The sequence below is a fragment of the Gasterosteus aculeatus genome, chromosome 5, assembly GCF_964276395.1.
Source record: "Gasterosteus aculeatus chromosome 5, fGasAcu3.hap1.1, whole genome shotgun sequence".
In the NCBI taxonomy this organism is placed as follows: Eukaryota; Metazoa; Chordata; class Actinopteri; order Perciformes; family Gasterosteidae; genus Gasterosteus; species Gasterosteus aculeatus.
In genome coordinates, this window is record NC_135692.1 from 4,647,273 (window position 1) to 4,668,562 (window position 21,290).

The window sequence follows — 21,290 nt, forward strand, 5'->3', positions numbered from 1 at the left end:
CTCCGTAAAGACAGTTATCGTTTCCGCTATCCACCATGGCAATAAATAACCACAATTTCTGCTCTTTATTTGTTGTGTGAATTACACAAACGTCGGAACCGCAAACGGTGTTGTGTTCGGGTTCATGACATCATCCGTCGCCGCACACAGCTTGAATTTCACCGACTCCTCCAGGAAGTGCGTCTGGATGACTGCGGCTTCCAGCGCTGCTTCAGGCGGACCAGCAGCTGGTCTGATGACCTGGGGTCCGTTTCAAGAAGCGAGTTTAGTGAAAACTCAGTTGGTTAACCCTGAGATGAGGGAAACTCTGGCTTGTCTGTTCCACAAAGGGAGGTAACTAAAGCTCTGGGTCAGTCACCATGGTAACTGAGCCTGTGAACATAACCTGGTCGGGAGTAGGTTTTCTTCAATAAACCTTGAGTTTCTTTCAAAGTCTCCTCCCTCTGACGGCAGCCCAGCCAATCACACAGCACATTTCCTCATTCATATTTTAGTGCAGTTTCCACATATGCACAAAATAAGATTTTGCGTTAAAGACTAAAGTGTTTTTTCTTGAACATGGCACTTCCTTTTCTGGACGATCCAGTTGATGAAGGAGCGGTTTTACTTCGCAGGGTGTTAAACATACGTCGGGAGAGAATATTACAGTATATATAGTTTTTCTTCACAGTCCATCAAATATGTACATAACCTCACCCGTCCTCATATAACTAACTAACTAACTCATCATGGACATGCTTTCACATATGAGCAGATTCTTTGTGTAGTGTATTACTTTTTTTGCAAACGGCATTTTCCTTTACAACATCGGTGATGCGGACAATATTAGTAAAGCTACTGAATGCAGAGCCGCGAGTGTATTTCAAGCCCGTGTGTAGTGCATTCTAACAGTGTAAAAATGTTATTTTCCCACTGGGAATTAGTAAAAGGTATGGATTATGATTAGTGTGTACATTAAATATTAACTGACAACAATATATTGGAACTTACAGCAATGTTCTCTACGCAGTTTCTCTCTTTTGCTGCAGTAAATAGGGGTGAATATATTGTTTGTGATGGTTGCCATGGTAAATCGTAGTATCGTGGCTCCATTGATGCTGCTTGTGAAGGCAGCATGTTGACAGATGTTCTGAAACCCAAAACTCAGTTTCTCCCATCTCAGGGTAAATCAACTCAGAGTTTAGGGTTTGACTTAGTTTGTTAAACCTCCTACTTGAAACGGACCCCTGTTGTGTCGGCTCGGTGCCGGCGTCTTTCGGTTAGACACAAACTAACTTACAGGCGTTCAGTCTCAGCTGTGTCTCCGGTGAGCGTCTGTTTAATAAAGTGTATTCATGCTTTTGTCAGCAGGACGGCGGTGATGACGAGCGGAGCATCTCAACGCTGATTGGGTTTCGCTAGACAGCGTCGGGCGAATTTGTCGCCCAAAGTTGAAATATTTCAACTTCATGGACTATAGAAAAGTATCCCTCGAAACCCCACTTTGACAAGATTTAATTTATCATGAAGCCGCTTCCTTTCAGCGAATGACTTCCTAGCTAGCTCCTAGCCTTGCAAGGTGCAGCATTAGTATTGTATACTTTCCTACTAGACTTGCTTTTATTTGGGAAAGTCACAATAGAAAGATATCAATATAATTTCACTTGTAAAAATAGATCCCGGTCCTTACACACCTGTTGTTCTCTCCATCTTTGTATGTCTTTCCCATCCAACGACCCCAATCCCACAGCGCAGAGACCAGGCCTTCCAACCAGGCTGTGTTCTCCAAACTCCCGCCGTCCACCACCAACCACATCGGAGCCGGTGCAGGAGAAAGCAGCCTGGAGGAAGCAGAGGTGCTGCTGCCCAATCAGAAAGCTGCGTCCCGCCAGCCGTCCTTCCTACGCGCCCTTATCAAAGCTTTCGGACCGTACTTTCTGATTGGCTCGGCCTTCAAGCTGCTGCAGGACGTCATCACCTTCGTCAACCCTCAGCTGCTCAGGTAGAGGAACAGGTTACATCTCAGATAGATAGATAAAGTAGATAATAAAGATAGATAAAGTACTTTATTGATCCCCTGGAAATTCAAGATCCAGGTAGCTCCTGACATTATACAAACATAATATACACATAGTTAAACTATTAAGGAGTTAAAGTTAAGTTAAGTTAAAACACACATTAAGAGTTCAGGCTGGGGGTGGAGAGAGGGAGGGGTGGGGGTTTGTGCAAAGGGGGGGTTGGCCAACATAGCCAGTAGTCAGGGGGGTTGTGCAAAGGGCCAACATAGCCAGTAGTCGGGGGGAGGGGGGGTTGTGCAGAGGGCCAGGGGGCCTGTTGCACGCATCATTACTACGCTGTATTTGCATAGATCCAAGACCCAATAAGGTGCCATTGTTTTGGTGTTGCCGAGTGCTTTTTTCAGGATGTTGTTTTGAATATTTTGTGCATGTTTTTGCATGCTGGTTTGCTTTCTCTGATATATAGTAGCTGTATTATTTCAAACTGCATACTGTCCTTGTTAAGGATGCAAAGACATTTTGTATATTCCAGATGTTTCCTTTGATCTTCTAATGGATTACGGTGGGGCTTCAGTTCTGCCACCTTCTCTATATAGAGATAAGGTGTCAGAACTGGATCACTATATAGTTTCTCTGTGTGTTTCTTACGGTCGTTTGGTTGAATAAGGTTGCGTACGTTTGTATAATAATTATATAATATAATATTTCACAGAACTTATTTCCACAGTATAAGCTTTTGTTCCTTCGTCTGTTATTTGATTGTGAAAGCTATGACTAATAACATTGAACTTATGTAGAATGATATTAGTATAGGACAGAAATACTTACAGTGCTCTTTAATTTCAGTTAGTTTACTTACCTAAAGTTATTTGATCCTTCATCCATTTTAACCGTAAATCATGAAGACATCACCAAAGGAGCAAGAATCATGTGTAGGACACTTTGCACATTGAGGACTATTGACAAGTAATGATTGTCATGGTGCAGGGGTAGCAGAGGGTGGTTCCCGGACATTTAACCCCCAATTGCTCCCCGGGCTAAAATGTAAATAGCCATGGGTTATACATGTAAGTCGCTTTTGGATAAAAGCGAGGTTCAAACTGCAGCTCCCCACTTGAAAGGGCAACTTGCTAAGAAGTGTAGACTGGATTCCACTCAATGACCAAGATTCAGACTTCTTTGCTTACTTGCTTTCTATTTTTAAAATTGTCCAGGTCAAACCAGCTGAAAAACCGGCTCTTTCTTCAGTCTTTGCAAGCTTTATTCCTGCAGTCTCCTCTTTCCAAGCTCTTCAATGTCGCTTTCTCACACTGCTCGCTCTTCACTGTCCTGTGAGTGAGTGCCTCCAACACACCCTGATCTCCAGATCATCTCCACCTGGTGCATTCAATTCTCCGCCTCCAGCCTGGGAGACACACCTAAACCTGCCTCTCAGCCAGAGAGGGGCTCGGCCTGCAGCTCAACTCAACACCTCCCACTCAATCTTCCCACCAGAACCGCTGGAAAGATCGCACACAGTGACCTTGTGGTCAGAGATCCCGGAGTCAGGGTTGACACTTCCAAGCTTAAAGTTACCCCTCAATGCATTTTGGTCGCACAGCCAAACAATATCTCCGTCTGCAACATTCCTCTGTGTAGTGTGCCATTTACTCCTCACAAAGAGATTAGGACCGGCAAGTTGGCTCCAGGACCTCCAGAATTTGTTGACCTGGTGCTGCATTTCCTGAAGCCTCTTATAGGGATAGCTCGTAAACACAAATGTTTTCCAGTCACCACTCGATGATGCCCGCCCCAACAGGAGTGCATTGAGTGGGATGTACTGCACAGTGTCTTCACAGCTCTGTACCCTGGCATCAATGGGGCGCTCATTTGCAGTGATGACCCCGGCTTATGAAACTGCCTCCCACTTAGGTGTTACCAAGATCCTGCTTTGAGCTGCAAAGCACTTAGCTGCCCTCCAGACCTGGGCAACAATTTTAACCAGGTGAGTCAGGTTGCGGAACCGTCCTTCATCCACCAGGTTTCAGACAGCAGCACCAGCAGTTGGTCTCCGACACTCCAGGTCTGGTGGCCCTTTCTTCACGTGAGTACGGCAGTAAATGATTTCTTTTGCATCTTTCCAACACACTCTCTGGCAGTTGCCGATACGTCCTTTGCAGACATAATTGGCCACTCATTTGCTGGTAAACTCAGGAACTCTGGTCCTTGCTGCCATGGTGAACCTTCATCCAAATCTTTTGGACCAGCCCCACGAGTGATAATATCAGCAATGTTGAGCGTTCCAGGGATCCACCACTAATCCTGACGTTGCGTGCTGCCTTGGATTTCTCCAATCTTGTTGGCAAAGAATGTCTGAAAGCCATAGCTCTCACGTTGAATTGCACCAAGGACTGTTTGACTGTCAACAAAGTGGTGACACTGCTTGACTTGAATCCGGCCATGTTGCTCAAAGTACTTTTGTAACCGGGCGGCGAATACTGCTCCACAAATCTCTGCCTTGACTGCTTCCCCCTTGTGGTCCAAAATGGTCAACTTAGCTTTAGACTCCACCAGCCTCATCATGGAACCTAGGTCACAGGCCCACCGTAGGTACAGGACGGCACCATACGCATGCTCGCTGCCATCAGAGAAGGTGATTGCATCAGGTTCAGCCGGCGCACCCGCTGGCATCAGGGCTCAATGAAACTTGACCTTACTCAGTTGGGCGTATTCTTCGAAGAGGCTAATGGCATCTTCTCTGAGCTTTTCTGATAGCGCAAGATCCCAAGTGTCTTTGCTGGTGCTACATTTGGGTTTGGCCTCTTGAAATGCTCCCTTTCTGTTTTACAGGCGTTGTTAGACCAATCGGGTCATATAGTCCAGAAACTTGGCTGAGTAACTCTCGTCGTGTCAATGGGTCTGGCGTCTGAGCTCTCACCTGCTCAAAGGTCTTGGCCAAGTCTCATTTTCCTCTTCCTTCTTGAAAAGTTTATCCCAGCTTCACATGAAGCTTGTCATCTTCCAGGGTGTAGCCAAGACCGAGGGCTTTGTTGTCTTCCTCTTTGAGCTGATTCGGCAGAATCACAGTCCTTGGAGTAACCGCCTGTTCCTTTCCAGACGACTCCCTCCTACTTTGGCCAGTGAAGACCCATGGCTTCAACTCGAACCCTCCTGCTTTGAGGATCTGCTCCACATTTTCCGTGATGACTTTAAGTTGGCCCAAGTTATCATGAGAGGTCAAGAGGTCATCGACATAGCTGTCTTCCTGCAGCACTCAACGCTCTTCCTCAAGATGGCTGAACTGAGGGAGGTTAGCCGTCGATGCAGCCTGCTGGCTTGTTTCCAATGTTAACTCTCGTGACTGCATATTCACCCAGCTCTTCTTCCTCACAGTCACGCCACAGGAACCTATGCAAATGAAGCTCTTGATCTCCCAGCCACACTGAATTGTACATTTTCTTTACATCTCCTAAAGCAGCAAACCCTCCCCTCCGGAATTTAAGAAGCACAGCACTGATTGAGTTGAGGACGTCTGGGCCTTTCAGCAGGAGATCATTGAGACTCACCCCTCTGCACTTTTGACTGCTGTTCCAGACCAGTCTCACCGGAGTTGTGACGGAGTGTGGGTTGGGTGCGATGAGGTGGCTAATGTACCATACTGGGCCAGACCATTCACGAAGGATGTCTTTGGTCAACTTCATTGCAGCCCTGCGCTCGACCATCTCGTGCACTTGAGCGGCATAGGCGGCCTTCCATTCTGGCTCCCTGGCCAGTTGCCTCCCAGTCCTCAAGAATGTGGCCTCAACTCCTGTTGCTTGGTAATGTGGCTGGATCTTCCACCCAGGGGTACTTGGTGTGCCAGTGAGGCCTCTCACTGTGGTCATCAGCCGCTACATATGTGAGCCCACTCTTTACCACCTCCAGCTCCCTTTCTTCAGCGAGGGTCATTTCTTTGCCGCCTGGCTGACAGTTTCCGCAACGACAGTCCCCACATCTCGGAACACAACCAGCACCAATGCTTTCCCATTTCCACCAGTCGAAGTTGAATGTAGTAGCAGCACAGCTGGATATCTGAGGTTGGGTGGAAGTTGGGGCTCGCTGGCTTTGAGGAGGATGAATGGGGACTGCGCAGGTGTGTTCTTCATACTTTGCAGCAGCAGTTCTCATAGACCTTGCAAAGTGTGTCCTCGCCGTGTGGGCTGATACAGTGACCTCCTCAAACAGCTCAGGATGGGTGCCAGCAACTGTCTTCCCCATTGGTCCATCCCACAGTACGAGGCCCCCACCGTACGGATTTTCTGTGGAGCCAGTTGACCCTCCTTGTGACTTACAAGGAGCTGGATCTATTTTGGCCTTGTCAGGTCGCTGAGCGGGACATCCGGGAAGAACTCTTACATTTTGCTGTCTAAGCCGTAGCAAACCGGCTGGTGGGACTTGAGAGTGCCTCTTGAGGTGCCAACCCGGATTTTCAGGGAATACCACTTTGTTTTAACAAAGACTTTCATGCCTTCCACACCGTGAACCACAAGTGTGATATCTTCACTTCTGAGGTCGATCAGGGTCCCAATTTTCTGCCCAGCATTGGCTGTTACCTCCAAAATTATCATGATGACAGGCCACTCTGCTAGGCCGCCCTCTTCCCTAAGACCGGAGTGACTCTTTGTGACGTGGGAGGTGCTTGCTGCTATATTGCAGAATGCGTCCCGGCATTGTTGGGCCAATTCAGGGGAGAGCTTCCTGAATAATTCCTCCTGGGCTTCGGTGTAATCCCTCTTGTTGCCACCTCCCACTGTGCTGCCTTTGCTCCTCCTCTGGGCTGTGCTGCCTCTGGATGCTTCGGCATTGCGACACAGTAGTGGTGGTCTCTCCCGTCCTCGCACTCAGGATTTCTGCACAGAAATGAGGTTTTGCAGAGATTATTATCATCATGGACCTCAAGACATTTCCAGCAGGCTCCCAGTTTTCGCACTGCGTCCTTCTTCTCTGTGAGCTTAAGCACACAGAACTTTTTGCAGAAGTACAGCTTCTTCTTATGCTTAATGTCCCCACAGACAATACATCCTGAGAGATGGCTATCTGACTGGTTTGCGGTCCTGGTTCTGGCTTGCCTTTGCTCAGGCCGGATTTCTTTCCTTGGCGGCTCTTCATCCCTCAATTGGTACAGCTGTTCATAGATGCTCTCTTGACTCTTGAAGGTCAGAAGACTGTCAAAGCATTTCTCTGGCGGAGCACTGCTTCTCTCAGCTGCATAGAGAAGCCACTCTTTCTTCAGTGCATCAGGAAGCTTGCTTTCAATTGCCTTTGTCACCAGAGGATTCTTTAAAGAACCGGTGTCACCAAGGTCACTCAGGTCTTTTTCAACAGCTTGGATGAGCTCAACCATTTTCTTGGGCTGGTGACTTTTGACAGCTGGAAATTTCTGGAGCTCCTCAACTATTTCGATGGCAATCGCCATTTGGTTTCCAAACCGGTTCTCCAGGACCCGAATAATGTCATCTGCTGTGTTATAGGACATCAATCAAAGCTCTCTCATTATCTTGTCATCCAAACTGTCAAGAAGCTGGAACTTTTTTACTTCTTTTGACCCAGTAGGTTCTCTTTGCCTCTGAAGGGCCTCCCAGTCTCCTCTCCAGCGATGAAAGTCTCGCCTGATGCCAGTGAAGGGGAGGGAGGTTGGCTTCAGTCTAATGGCTAATGTTGATGTCGGGTAGCTGATAGAAGCTGCACTCACAACTGTTTTGGCGTCTTCTTTAGCTTTTGCTTCAATGAACTCTGCTTTTCTGGTCATGAACTTGGGAACGGTCTGCTCGAGCTCTCTTACACGCAGCTGGAAGTCTTTCTGCTCGGCAGGAGGGGCCCAACCCTTCCACTGTGTGTGCAGCTCCTTCGCCCTCTTAATCAGTCCTTCCATGTAGTCGAACATGAAGTCAAAGGCCTCTTTATTTCCACCAGGTTCAAAGGAAATCACACTCTTTACTTTCTCCTCTGCAGCCTGTATCGCCATCATCAGTTCCTCCTCTCCGAAATTAGCCCAGAGTGTCTTTCGAATGAGGTCCTTCAGCTCAATTTCCATCAATTTCAATTTCATCTCACACTCGCTTGCAGTTTTCCCAATATCTGCCTTTTGCTCCTTGCTCAACCCGGGAACTTCATCAGGATCTGCGTCCAGCTCCACCTCTGCAAGATACTGGGCCTCCACATCGTCATTTGCTTCCATGACTTTGTTGGCCTCAGTTATGAGCCTTTTGAAATGGTCTCTGAGCTCCTCTTGATCCATTATGGCGTGCATCCGGACAATGTTGTTGGACAGCCGGGAGAATTGTCGCTTTGCAGACGTCCTACTGGCTTTAAGCTGCTCCATTGACTTTGAGTCAGCAATCTTCCTTTTCACCAGGATTCGGTGTGAGCGGGGTGATGTTCAGTGTGTTACTAGGCCTCTGGACTTCCAGGCCTGGCCAGTTGCAGTTCAGGATACTTCGCTCCAGTCTCCGCACCACCGTTTTTTCACTATCAAGTGTCTCACTTTTGTGAGATTTAAACTGAAGCTCCCCACTTGAAAGGGCCACTTCCTAAGAAGTGTAGACTGGATTCCACTCAATAACCAAGATTTGGACTTCTTTGCTTTCTTGCTTTTTATTTTTAAAATGGTCCAGGTCAAACCAGCTGAAAAACCGGCTCTTTCTTCAGTCTTTGCAAGCTTTATTCCTGCAGTCTCCTCTTTCCAAGCTCTTCAATGTCGCTTTCTCACACTGCTCGCTCTTCACTGTCCTGTGAGTGAGTGCCTCCAACACACCCTGATCTCCAGATCATCTCCACCTGGTGCATTCAATTCTCCGCCTCCAGCCTGGGAGACACACCTAAACCTGCCTCTCAGCCAGAGAGGGGCTCGGCCTGCAGCTCAACTCAACAGCGTCAGCTAAATGACCTGTAATGTAATGATCCTCTCTGTTAAGAATTTGGTAAAAAACTGAATTATTAGAGCGAATAAATTCAGGAAACTTTCAGTTCCATCTTAATTCAATGCACTGGTATTAATAGCTTTTGCATTTTAATGTCAGCTTGTGCATGACATAATTAATTTCTTTTAAAGTAAACATTCATTACCTTTTCCAAACAGTATTATCAATTCAACACAAGAAATATGCCAATGTAATAATAGTCCTATTGAAGCCCATATACATGTAGAATTGGCACTTAACACACACTGTGGCAAGTTCAATTCACTGTTGAAAACAACCTGCATAGTGATGGTTAACAACGTGTCCCCTTTTCCCCGTCACTCTTAAAGGATGCTGATCTCGTTCACAAAGGAGAAAGAAGCTCCCGATTGGTGGGGCTACTCGCTGGCCTTCCTCATGTTCTTCACGGCCATCTTGCAGACTCTCATCCTCCACTGCCAGTTTCAGTACTGCTTCATCACCGGTATGAATATACGCACGGCGGTCATCGGAGCCATCTACAGGAAGGTATGTGCTAATTCCAAACATCTTTGCCTTAATGTACAGATAACACCGGATGTTTCACGAAAAATTCTTACTTCAGTGACACTCCATCCCCTCGTTGTTCTGCAGTCGCTGGTAATAACCAACGCTGCCAAGCGCTCCTCGACGGTCGGGGAGGTGGTAAACCTGATGTCGGTGGATGCACAGAGGTTCATGGACCTCACCACCTTCCTCAACATGCTGTGGTCCGCCCCTCTTCAGATCATGCTGGCACTATACTTCCTCTGGCAGGTCCGTGCTCAACGTTTACGTCGACTGAAGATAGTCGTAACTCACCATTGTCCTCTATAGATGCATTATTTTTAGTAAATAGAGGGGTTCTGTAGATAGTTCTGAATTTGAATTTGGCAGCGATTAACTGACTTACGGTACTTTACAGAACCTTGGCCCGTCTGTTCTGGCTGGGGTGGCGGTCATGGTCATGCTGATCCCCCTCAATGCCGTCATCGCCATGAAGACGCGAGCCTACCAGGTTGGAGCCGTCTGTTTACTTGCAGTGGATCCACTTTTTGACTAATTAAACTTCAAAGTTACCTTTGTCACCCTTTCTCTATTTCTTTAATGCTTTAATAGTTTGTTACTGCCCCGATAAAGAGCAGTTTGCCTCCCCGTCTGCTTCCTCCCTCCTAGGTGGAGCAGATGCAGCACAAGGACTCTCGTATCAAGCTGATGAACGAGATCCTAAACGGGATCAAAGTCCTGAAGCTGTACGCCTGGGAAAACTCGTTCAAAGAAAAGATTCTTGCCATTCGACAGAAGGAGCTGAACGTGCTCCGCAAAATGGCCTACCTGGGCGCGCTGTCCACCATGGCCTGGACCAGCGCCCCCTTCCTGGTAGGGGTCCAGATGTCTGAAAGACGCCGCTTTGTGATAGAAATTAAGCAGTGGCTTTCTGTATCCAATGGCATTGTGTGAAGTTGTTTTTCCCTGTTGTTGCCCAAGTGGGGCTTGTTAGAGGAAGTGGGGTTGTCACCAGGAAGTGTACATACGCCTATAAATTGCGTTTGAAAGCCATAAATACAGTCCAGCAAGTTTAGATAACCTGGGCTGTTGTCAGAAATTACAAAAGAGCTTTATTTGAAGCTAGTTAAACCTGGTGATAAAGAGTCCATTTATTTAGAAGCAATGGTTTCCAAGTGTTTAGTACCTCTTTTAAACTATCTGCCAAAACCAATTTGGTATTTACACTGTTTTATTTGTTAGTTATAAATTACAGTTGCTAAATGGACACATTTTTATTGTGTGTGTAACATGTGTTACTAAGAATGGGTTCATGGGAAGTGGTGTTGGGCTATAGAGATGAGTGACACGCTGTTTAGAAGCGCCATTAGTCTGTGGAACAAGCAAAAGGAATATGCCACAAAAGCCACTGGTTCATAAGTAGGACTTCAGCTGGTTAAAATGCAGAGATACTATGTTTTATCGGTATGAGATCCCATCATTTTATAAGAATTAAAACACTTTGCTGCCAGCAATGTTTTGATTAAAAGTGGAGCAGCATTGTTGTGAACAACTTTCATTTTTCAATTGACCTTTTTTTCATTGACCAGCAAAAAGAAACACAATAATAGTATAATCTATTTAAAATAGCTTTTCAGAAACTTTATTAGTTTGTTTGTTAGTGAGTTGTTAGTGCTCTTTTGTCCTTTTAAAAAATGTTCACCTTCTTAACATGTGAAGTAAAATTAAAGTAGTTTATTCACTGCTGGTGGAGCTGGAATAAATGGTTATTTAATTTAGTACATGGGGTTTTAATTATCAGATAGGAAAGAGCCTTTAGCAGTCAAAAGCCAGTGTATGTCAGTGATAAACCCATTTGTTGATAGCAAGGTCATTCCTGCTGAGTCACTGGTTGAGTGTGTGTAGCAACACCAACTGCTCTACTTCTCCTCGCTAAGCTGATGGACCTTGACGTCTAGGTGGCCTGTTTGCTGGTGTGTTTGCAGGTTGCCCTGACAACGTTTGCCGTGTACGTGAGTGTAGACGAGAACAACGTCCTGGACGCGGAAAGGGCCTTCGTGTCGCTCTCACTCTTTAACATTCTGCGGTTCCCCCTCAACATGCTTCCCCAAGTCATAAGCAGCCTCGTGCAGGTGAGAACTCCTTTCTTCTTTTCGCTTCCCCCTTCTGTTCTCCCCTGCGCTTCAAGCGTGGGTTTGTTGCCACATGTTTTTATTGAGCGCCTTGTGTTTGTTCTACGTTGCAGGCTAGCGTCTCACTGAAGCGAATCCAACGTTTCCTGAGTCACGATGAGCTGGACCCAGATTCAGTGGACAGAAAGAACACTGCCACAGGTAAAATGTGTCCTCCTTTGATTAAAGTTAAAACCATTTTTTTGTTTGACTTCATTCGAAGGAAGCCCAGTGAGGCAAAAACAATTCTTTAATGCAGCAAAGGAAAGAAAAAATCAAGTTCAGACTTGCAGCAAGAAACATTACACATGCTGGTATGTTATGTGTCCTCATTCCATTGTGGGAACTCAAAGGGCTCTTTGCATATGAGGCCTTAGAGAAAAGTCCCTTAAAAACAATTTTCTTGCTCAACAGAGTTTGCGGTGACAGTCGTCAACGGGAAATTCACCTGGTCTAAAGAGGACCCTCCCATTCTGCACAAGTAGGTCCCCATAAGCCACACTTGCACTGGTCTCGTGTTTATATATCGTCATGGCTGAACCGCGAACATGTGAATGTGCCCCATGTGTTTGTAGCATCAACGTGATGGTGCCGCAGGGCTCCCTGTTGGCAGTGGTGGGCCACGTCGGCTGTGGGAAGTCCTCTCTAATCTCTGCGCTGCTCGGTGAAGTGGAGAAACTGGAGGGAGAGGTTTCTATTCGGGTAGGACCTCTTTTCATAATCCATATAACAAAGGAGCAAGTATCAGGTTCACTTGCTCCTTTTGCTTCCCTGGTCCTTTTGAGGCGCCACCTATCCATGTTTTTGATATTAAAAGCAGTGTAGTGTGTAAGGTCTGCTCAGAATACCGTACTTGAGAAGCGTTATCGGCAAGATGGGAAGAGTTTGCAGACTTGACGTGATGTGAAAGACGTCCTTGTATAGTCAACCCACAGACATTACCATCAGATTATAAGGAGCATCTTCCAACCCTTAGTTCATTCACACCACCTCCAGATGTGTTGGCCAGGTATGTATGAAAAAAATGTGTCGTATGGCGCAAAGAAGATGGTAATCAGTCAGTCTTTTGGACTACTCCAAATGTAATTAACAAAGCTACACCGTATAAAAATAATGCACATGGTTTACGATGAAATACCCAAATTTGTGAAAATTAAGAAATGATCACAGAAATGGGTAAACGGTTTGTCCTGGTTTCATCAATGAAAGTATTTTAGTCTACTAGTTAATGAGATGATTATTTTGATAGTCGATTAATCGCTCGATTATTTTTTTATTATTCAATGAGTCGGATAAAAAAAGTTCTAATTTCCAACCCTTTATTCTAAAACAGAACTGCAAATTTATATTGCAAAAATACTTTAGAAAGTCAACAAACAGGTTGCTCCTTGAACATAATAATAATTTATGAAAAATAAAGAAAAATACAAATCACAAAATTTAAAAGGATTCGTTTCTCCACATTACACAACGCACACACTCAAACACAACCCCATGTTCACTTGAAGCTTATTCATTAAATTATTACCATCATTGTAGTGCAAGTTAAGTAAATGTGTACACCACATCTAAATACAGCTAAAAAAACAGTGCTATGAGATTAATTTAAAATGGTATTAAAAAGTACAACACACAAATATATTTAGGAACAATAACCAATATGCGACAAAGCACAAAATCTATGCACTATGATTGACAAATGAATGGGCCAAAGAAGGCGAGTAAATAAAAATGTGTCTTTAGTCTTGCCAACTGCTTTACTGCTGTTATTAGCGAGATAACGCTTGCTTGTTCAGCTGGATGGTGAGTAAACAGCAGCAGCAGAAGAGCTCCTGGAGACACGTTACGTTCCTCACGTCAAAGCGGGACAACGTGGTGCTCCCGGGCCAAGTTACGTTGACTTGCCATTGACAAACCTCTCCTGCGCCATGAGACACAACTCACAACAGCTGCCGGCGCTGCTGGCTGCTCTTTCCTCTATGTCAGCGCGGCTCTTTTTTCTTCTTCTTTTTTTTTGCTCTGCACGCATCTCCACACTCCTTGAGTGATGTAATAACTGCGCGACACAACAAATCGATAATGAAATTCCCAACACTTTTAATAATCGATTTTTATCCATTTCATCGATTTGTTGTTGCAGCCCTGAAGGACATATTTTAATCTCAAATAAAGTAATGATTCATCCAAGTTATTGATGTCTGTAGGGTTAGGGTTATTTTAGTTTTGTAATACATTGTGTCAATTATTGCATTTCAGTGGGCCTGGAAATTTTTGAGCCAGGCTAACGGTTTCCTCTTAGTTGTAGTCCTTATCTTAAACTAAGCTAATTTCATGTCTGTTTTAGGCTGCATTTTATAACAGACACACATGGGAGTCTTATCGATCAACTCATCTCACCTACGGCAAAAGCAACGAAACGCATCAAAACACATGTGAATACATTATGTATGCATGTACGTAGTTAAAGCTGTATTTTGTGGGTTGCTAATTGTCTTTTTTTGCGGGCCTCTCTTAAGGGATCAGTGGCATACGTTCCCCAGCAGGCGTGGATACAGAATGCCAGCCTGCGGGACAACATTCTGTTTGGGAAGCCCTACAATGAGCAGAAGTACTGCTGCGTTCTGGAAGCCTGTGCCTTAACTCCTGACCTGGAAGTGCTGCCTGGTGGAGATATGACAGAGATAGGAGAGAAGGTACAAAAGAAATGCGCGGTCTTATTTCCCCTTTCTCATGAAGTAAACGCTTCCTGTTCCCTTTCTCAAGCACCGGCTTTACTTCTGCTCCCTGAGCTGACGTGTGTCCATCCGCAGGGGATCAACCTCTCCGGTGGACAGAGGCAGAGGGTGAGTCTGGCCCGAGCGCTCTACAGCGACACGGACATCTACCTGCTGGACGACCCGCTGTCGGCCGTGGATGCACACGTGGCCAAACACATCTTTGACAACCTTATCGGTCCAGAGGGCGTGCTAAAGGGCAAGGTGAGGAGAGTGTGGGTTCATCCTAAAAATAACAAAAACACAGTTTGTGACGTCAAAAGCCAGCATGCAAACAACCCTTCAGAAGTGAAGGAGTAATAAGTGATAGAGAACTACTATCATTGCTCTTTATTATGACAGAAAGCAGCATGCGTCTTTTAACCACACAGAAATGAAATCTTTTATCAGTTCATTGCTTGCTTGTATTTTATATATATATGACAAGTTTGTGATAAGAGCTGGTGACTTCCTGTTTGACTAGATACGGCTGGGAAAGTACAAATAGTATGTTACTGAATAGGCCATCACAGTTGAACTAAAAGGTGTCCCTGTGATATGATGTTTTGAGAGGTTTGTTACATCAAAAAACAACAATGTTTCTTTTTTGACTCGTACAGACACGTATTCTAGTGACACATGGCATCAGCTTCCTGCCTCAGGTGGACAACATCATGGTGATCGTGGAGGGCAGGGTGTCAGAGATGGGCTCCTACCAGGAGCTGCTCAAACAGAACGGCGCCTTTGCAGAGTTTCTCAGGACCTACGCCCTGGAGGACATTGTAGAGGATGAGGAGGAGGCCTCTGGTGCGGCGTCACTTTGTTTTGCTGTCATATCCGCTCATATTTTAGGGCTGAGTACAAAGAGCCCTTTAACATACTGCTAACAATGCTTTTACAGAGTCAATGGCAGAAGAGGGGCTGTTCCCCGACGATGCCCTTAGCATCCACACAGACATGGTGGACAGCGAGCCGGTGATCAACGAGGCCAAGAGGAATTTCATAAGGTAGAGGAACTATTTTCTTTCACACCACCTTGGAACAATGTTCTTTTCTCTTGAAAAAGGTCAATGAATGGAAGTCTTTATTTGGTCATACAACACTTAAGGTTTATGCCTGCTCAAAGGCTGTTTTCTGAATGTCCGTCTGTACAAATATGTCTGTGCGTCTGCTCCATTCTTCTGTTTGCCTGCAGTGAACTTTCTTCACATTTCTCCCAACGCCCACTTAAACTCAAAGAAGAACATCAAAAGTAAAGGTCACTTTGACCTAATTTCTCCTTAATGCAACATCCAAGGAGCGACTTGAGGGAATTTCTTCAAGCGCCCACTTGCATACAAAGGACCAACTGATGGAGCTTTGGAAGACAAATGTCACTTTGTTCTCATGTCTGTCTACTTTTGTAAAAGCGACATCAACAGGGCACCAAAAATATGGCACAAGCCTCCACTTAGATTCAAGGATGAACTGATTCAAATGTGGTGGTCAAAAAGTCACTGTGACATAAGACATCCGTCAAAGATTCAAATGCTGATCATGACATCACCACACACATGTCTAAGGGGGTTGAGATGATAGCAAAATGCCACAAACCACCACGTCGTTGGTACCTTAGCCACACATGGAGGTGATCTTTTCTCTCTCTACAGGCAGATCAGCATAATTTCAGCTGACGGAGAGAACCCCAAATCCCGCTCGGTGAGGAGACACACCGGCAGCCAGAGGAAACACTCAGAGCAACAGGACAAGAAGAAACCCCACGAGCTACAGAAACTCATACAGTCAGAGACGGCCGAAACAGGCAGGGTCAGTAACTTTTGAAGCCTGCGTTTTTTTTAAGGCAAGTTCTTGCATTTAATATGACTGAAAATAAGGGTCCAATTCAATATAAGCTATAGAGCGCTTAGTAGGAAATATTAATATAGTAATAGTCATCAAAATAAAAGTTATAATAGTTGTATAATCATGGAGAATTTCAAATTAGCTCATTTACAAAGTATAGTTTGTATTTACTCTATAGTGTCATCATATCCTGAAATCCTCTCTACAATGTTGCAATATCACACTATAACAAATTCTAGAAATCAAAAAATACAATTATATCAATAACTAGAAAGGCCCACCGGGGAGCGTAGACCCCCACCGAGGCTGTTCCCACAGGTGGAGACTAATTTGAGTAACCCCTCCGTGATTAACATAGGTGACAACTCATGGCCGTCACTGAGGCTGTGAGCCAACCTCAACTCAGCGCTGTCCCTCCCCACAGGTGAAGTCGAAAGTGTACCTGGAGTACGCAAAGGCCGTAGGAGTCCTGCTGTCCGTGTTCATCTGCTTCCTGTACGGCTGCCAGAGCGCGGCGGCCATCGGGGCGAACATCTGGCTCAGCCAGTGGACCAACGACGCCTCGGCCAATCAGACCCAGGAGAATTTGAACATGAGGGTGGGGGTGTATGCGGCACTGGGTATCGCACAAGGTATGGAGCACTTAAGTGTCATAAATACATTCAAAGACAGTTTAAGTGAGTTTAAAGTCATTCAGGTTCATGCGTTTGTTATTGTATACAAGCATTTATCCTGAAGCTGCATTTTTTGTTCTGTCTAAGAGACAAAATATTCATCCCCGTTGTGCCTTTGTTATCAATTCAATTCTTATTATGAATTAACCCACCATCATCCTTTTTTCACCATTGTTCAACATTTACTGCATGCATATGTAGACAATTAGCATATACATAAAAAATAGAAAGTGAAATGGAAAGAAAAGCAAGATGGAAAGAAGTGTTAATAATAGATGATGATTATGTGATCTGTATGGATTTGGATGCATTTCAGGCCAGCTTTCTTTAATGTAGTGTTCGAAATTCATTGTCTATGTATCCAGGGAAGTTTTGTTCTGTTCTTCGCATAGCTGCTAGTGGTTTCATTGAGATCTGCCTTTGTAAGGAGATCCCGCCATTGTGTTTTCAGGTTGTATGTGCTGCCACGTCGTAGTGCTGACATTATTAACAGCAACTTTAACTCTGTGGTGCCAAAGGCCTCTCCTGCCCACATGGCTCCTCGTCGCAGACTACGTTGAAATAAACCAAATGTAATTTGCCTTGCAGGCGAGTTGAAGGTTGTTTATTTCCCTGCAATGAGCCCAGCGGAGAGATACTTTGAACATGTGTACACTCAACGTGTGTAGTTGAGAGGGTCCCACTCCTTTCTCATTCCGCATTAATAAGTTTCCTCTCCAATATCTCTTTTCCTCCACTTCTACTCCTCTGATTCAACCCCAACCCAGGAATCCTGGTCATGATGTCTTCCTTCACGCTTGCCATGGGGAACATCGGAGCGGCGCGGAAGCTGCACGCTAACCTTCTCACCAACAAATTTCACACGCCCCAGTCTTTCTATGACACCACCCCTTTAGGACGTATCATCAACCGCTTCTCCAAGGACATCTACATCATAGACGAGGCCCTTCCGTCCACCGTGCTCATGTTCCTGGCCACCTTCTTTGTTTCTCTCTCCACCATGATAGTTATTGTTTCCAGCACACCCATCTTTGCCGTTGTCATAGCACCGCTGGCTTTCATATACATCTTTGTGCAGGTACTCAGGGAGAATGTTGTTTGTGATCAAGATGAGCCTCTCTCTTTCTCCTCCATCTCCTCTTTTCCTTCTTTTGGCAAATGACCTCTTCCTGGGTTGGCATGCCGCATGCATGTTGGAGCAGCAGCTTTTATTAACCTTCCAGTTCCAGCTTTTCTCTCTCCATAGCCTGCGATGTTGTTGGTGATGAGCCTTTCGTCCACACAATCCAATTTGCACAGTGTCGAGTTGATCAAAAGAGCCCCGATCCAAGGAATATGCACACAATATACTGAAGTTGGCTAACGTGAAGGATCATTACTCAGTCTTTAGTGATTCACAGCCTCCATCTAGTGGTGGACCAGTGAAAATGCAACTGAATCAGCTTTGTATGATATGCCTTAATTATGGGCCTGCAATGTGTTTGGATTTGATTGTAATGGGATTCAGGGTGTATGATACGAAGGCAATGCATGTCCGTGAAGTTCCTTTATTGATTAATTTTTATTTGATAAAAATAGAAAGAAGCCTGAGTAGAAATAGTGCAGTTGTTGTAAATTAGCAGAGCAGAGCTCGTCAGGTGGTTTGTATGAGTATCTGTGGATATTAAAAATGCAAAATCTTTCTGATAATAGTCAAAAATAGAGTGGTGTTTGCTTTATTGATGACAGTGACTCATACAGATTCTTCAGATTTGGGCAGAGAGTAAATATGAATAGTCGGTGTCTTTATAAGAGCAGATTTCCTGTTTCCTGGTCGTCATCCATTTAACCTGGGTATTGTTGTGTTGTCACACTTCATTCATCCCCTCCCCCCCCCCCCCCACCTCCCTTCTCTCAGGTGTGCTGTTGTTGGGTAACTGCCTGTTGTGCCGGGCCTACAGTATGCTGCGGGCGGCCAAGCTCATGCACTGCAACTTGCTGCAGGGGGTCCTGCAAGCTCCGCAGGCCTTCTTCGAGAGCACCCCCACCGGGCGCGTGTTGAACCGCTTCAGTAAAGATGTGGATGCTATAGACTCCTACATCCCAGACAATATTGACATATGGATGCGCACTTTCTGGTATACACTGAATGTGCTGCTCATATGCTCTATTCTCACCCCCATGTTCCTCATAGTCGTAGCCCCATTAATGGTGTTCTATTGGTGGGTTCAGGTAAATAGGCAACGAGTCTTGCTAATTCATTAATACAAACATGCATGTCTGAGAGTGTGCGTGTGTGCTGGTAGATCGTTGCATGTCGTTGAAGCAGTCACTGCTGTAGGCGCGTTAGTCGGTTCTCTGCTAGTCCAGTAGTCGTAGCTGGCGTAGTGTTAAAGACTGTGGAAGCTCCGGCCAGCAGCACCACCTGGTTCGGTTGGTTACACCAAAGATTCTGAATTCAGATTTTGTTTTGGGCAAATTGAAATTCAAGTTGATTCCAAATTGTTATTCTGAGGCAAGCTGCTCCGCAAGCAGAGATAATCTCACTAGTTGTCCTGCACAGCGTTCATTCAGATCCAGGCTCAGCTGCTATTCAGCTACTCAACCTTCTTCAAACAGAAAGGAGCTCCCCTACAGCAGGTCCCATTCTACCTGTGCAGGCTTTTCATCATCCATCCGGTGTCTTTCTACCCACACCAATCTGCATTAGTAGTTAGCCATGTTAGCCTTTGCCCAGTGAGGTTATATCTGCTGCAGTAGCATCACTCTCTGTCAGGGGCCTCGCTGTGGGAGCCACGTACACTGTGGGAGCCAGAGAACAGCCATTGTTGTTGGAAAATGGAAAATGGAAAATGATTCTGGCGATCCATTTTAGAAGTCTGATATAAACAATCCTTTGTGTGCAGGTGTGAATATATATTGTGTACTTGTGTAAGATTTTTGTAAAATCAAAACTCACCTGGTACAAAACACCAACCCCCCCATTTCCAACATGGAGCAGTGACACACTTCAAGCCCCTTGTGGCCAGAGTCAGTATTACAACAACAAATGCTAGAGGACCACAATTCGTTCTTCTTGCTGTCATGCCGGGCTTCCATGCAAATTCACCCAAACCAATTCTTTGCAACGTTATTGCTAATGGCTTGCAAACATGAATGGGATTAGAATATTTGATGCAAACACTATCCGGTGATCAGAACGCACTCCTTTACTATCGTAATTAGAGCGTGTTGAAGGGCCACTCCATCAGTTGTACATGTGGAGTTGTTACTTGTCAGTGTGAAAACACTTGTATTGTGCTTTTGGCATAAGACTTATGTTACGGGCCAACTGTGTTTCAAACCGGAGGGGTGGAATGTTCCAGGGCCTTCTGAGCTCGACTAGGGAATGTAAGTAAAGACATCTCTGCAGGCTTCTGTGGCTTTTTTGGGAAATTTAAGGATTAGGAACACTTCTAGGATTAAGGAAAGTAGTCAATAAATCTAAAGAAGAAAGTGTCAGAAGGAAAAGTGACTGAAATGATTTTAGAGGAGACGTTCTCTGGGTGTTTGGGGTCTGTGTGCATTTGCCCTGACGTGTCACCAACACCAGCAGTACTAACACCAGCTCATGTTATCCCTTTGGCACCCATCCTGCATGGCCCGCGTCTTTGCTGCCTTGTTTGTCTGTAACTGCTTAAATGATACAAACTACTCTCTGTACAAGTATGATGGCACATAAATACACTAAGCCACAGTGAGCTTTTAAAAATGCCAGTATTTGTATTTTGTTATTCGACTGTAGATGTATCATTTAAAAATGTGTGAAAAACAACACCTGCAGTTTAGCACATTTAACTTGACATTATGTAATATTTCTTGTTCCTTGACGACGTGCAGACCTGCATTCCTCAGGGGAAATGTAGACTCATTTAACCGTAAAAGCGTGTAAAGTGGAATATGAAACGGGCACTGCAGGTGTTCTGCTCACACAGGCTCTTCATTACTCTGCATGCACGCGAGCGTGTGTGTGCGTGAGCGCCTGTGTGCATGCTTCCATGGGCTTGTCTGTGTGCATCATCATCATAATTGTTTCTGACTCTGTGAGCACCTGGGACATCTCGTTCAGTCGTAACGCTGTGTTTGCTCCTCCCCCTTCCCCCTTTAGAGATTTTATGTGGCCACGTCTCGGCAGCTGAAGCGCCTGGAGTCTGTCAGCCGCTCGCCCATTTACTCCCATTTCTCCGAGACGGTCACCGGCAGTAGTGTAATCCGAGCCTACGGCAGACACTCTGCCTTTGTTATGATGAGTGACATGAAGGTTGATGAGAACCAAAAGAGTTACTACCCGGGTATCGTGTCCAACAGGTGAGTGTTCTGTTCGAATCTCTTGTCCTTGTGCACCCAAGCCCACGGCCTATTCCATACTCATGGAATAGTTTGACACAACAGA

General features: G+C 45.3%; 1 protein-coding gene across 4 annotated transcripts in view; it reads left to right on the forward strand.

Annotated features, from left to right (window-relative positions):
* abcc3 (ATP-binding cassette, sub-family C (CFTR/MRP), member 3) overlaps positions 1 to 21,290 on the forward strand; it is a 40,207-nt gene that overhangs the window by 14,741 nt on the left and 4,176 nt on the right. The window contains exons 8-24 of one of the 4 annotated variants that reach the window (XM_078103082.1): positions 1,730 to 1,981; positions 9,265 to 9,442; positions 9,548 to 9,709; positions 9,858 to 9,950; positions 10,109 to 10,372; positions 11,398 to 11,571; positions 11,685 to 11,772; positions 12,025 to 12,091; positions 12,186 to 12,312; positions 14,127 to 14,303; positions 14,421 to 14,588; positions 14,984 to 15,170; positions 15,265 to 15,370; positions 16,013 to 16,169; positions 16,630 to 16,837; positions 17,647 to 17,957; positions 21,006 to 21,205. In XM_078103082.1, the coding sequence (XP_077959208.1) occupies positions 1,730 to 1,981; positions 9,265 to 9,442; positions 9,548 to 9,709; positions 9,858 to 9,950; positions 10,109 to 10,372; positions 11,398 to 11,571; positions 11,685 to 11,772; positions 12,025 to 12,091; positions 12,186 to 12,312; positions 14,127 to 14,303; positions 14,421 to 14,588; positions 14,984 to 15,170; positions 15,265 to 15,370; positions 16,013 to 16,169; positions 16,630 to 16,837; positions 17,647 to 17,957; positions 21,006 to 21,205 (2,919 nt within the window). Of the gene's footprint in view, positions 1 to 1,729; positions 1,982 to 9,264; positions 9,443 to 9,547; positions 9,710 to 9,857; positions 9,951 to 10,108; positions 10,373 to 11,397; positions 11,572 to 11,684; positions 11,773 to 12,024; positions 12,092 to 12,185; positions 12,313 to 14,126; positions 14,304 to 14,420; positions 14,589 to 14,983; positions 15,171 to 15,264; positions 15,371 to 16,012; positions 16,170 to 16,629; positions 16,838 to 17,646; positions 17,958 to 18,776; positions 19,091 to 21,005; positions 21,206 to 21,290 lie in introns of all 4 variants that reach the window. The other 3 variants (XM_078103081.1, XM_040175782.2, XM_040175781.2) reach the window with 3 other exon arrangements.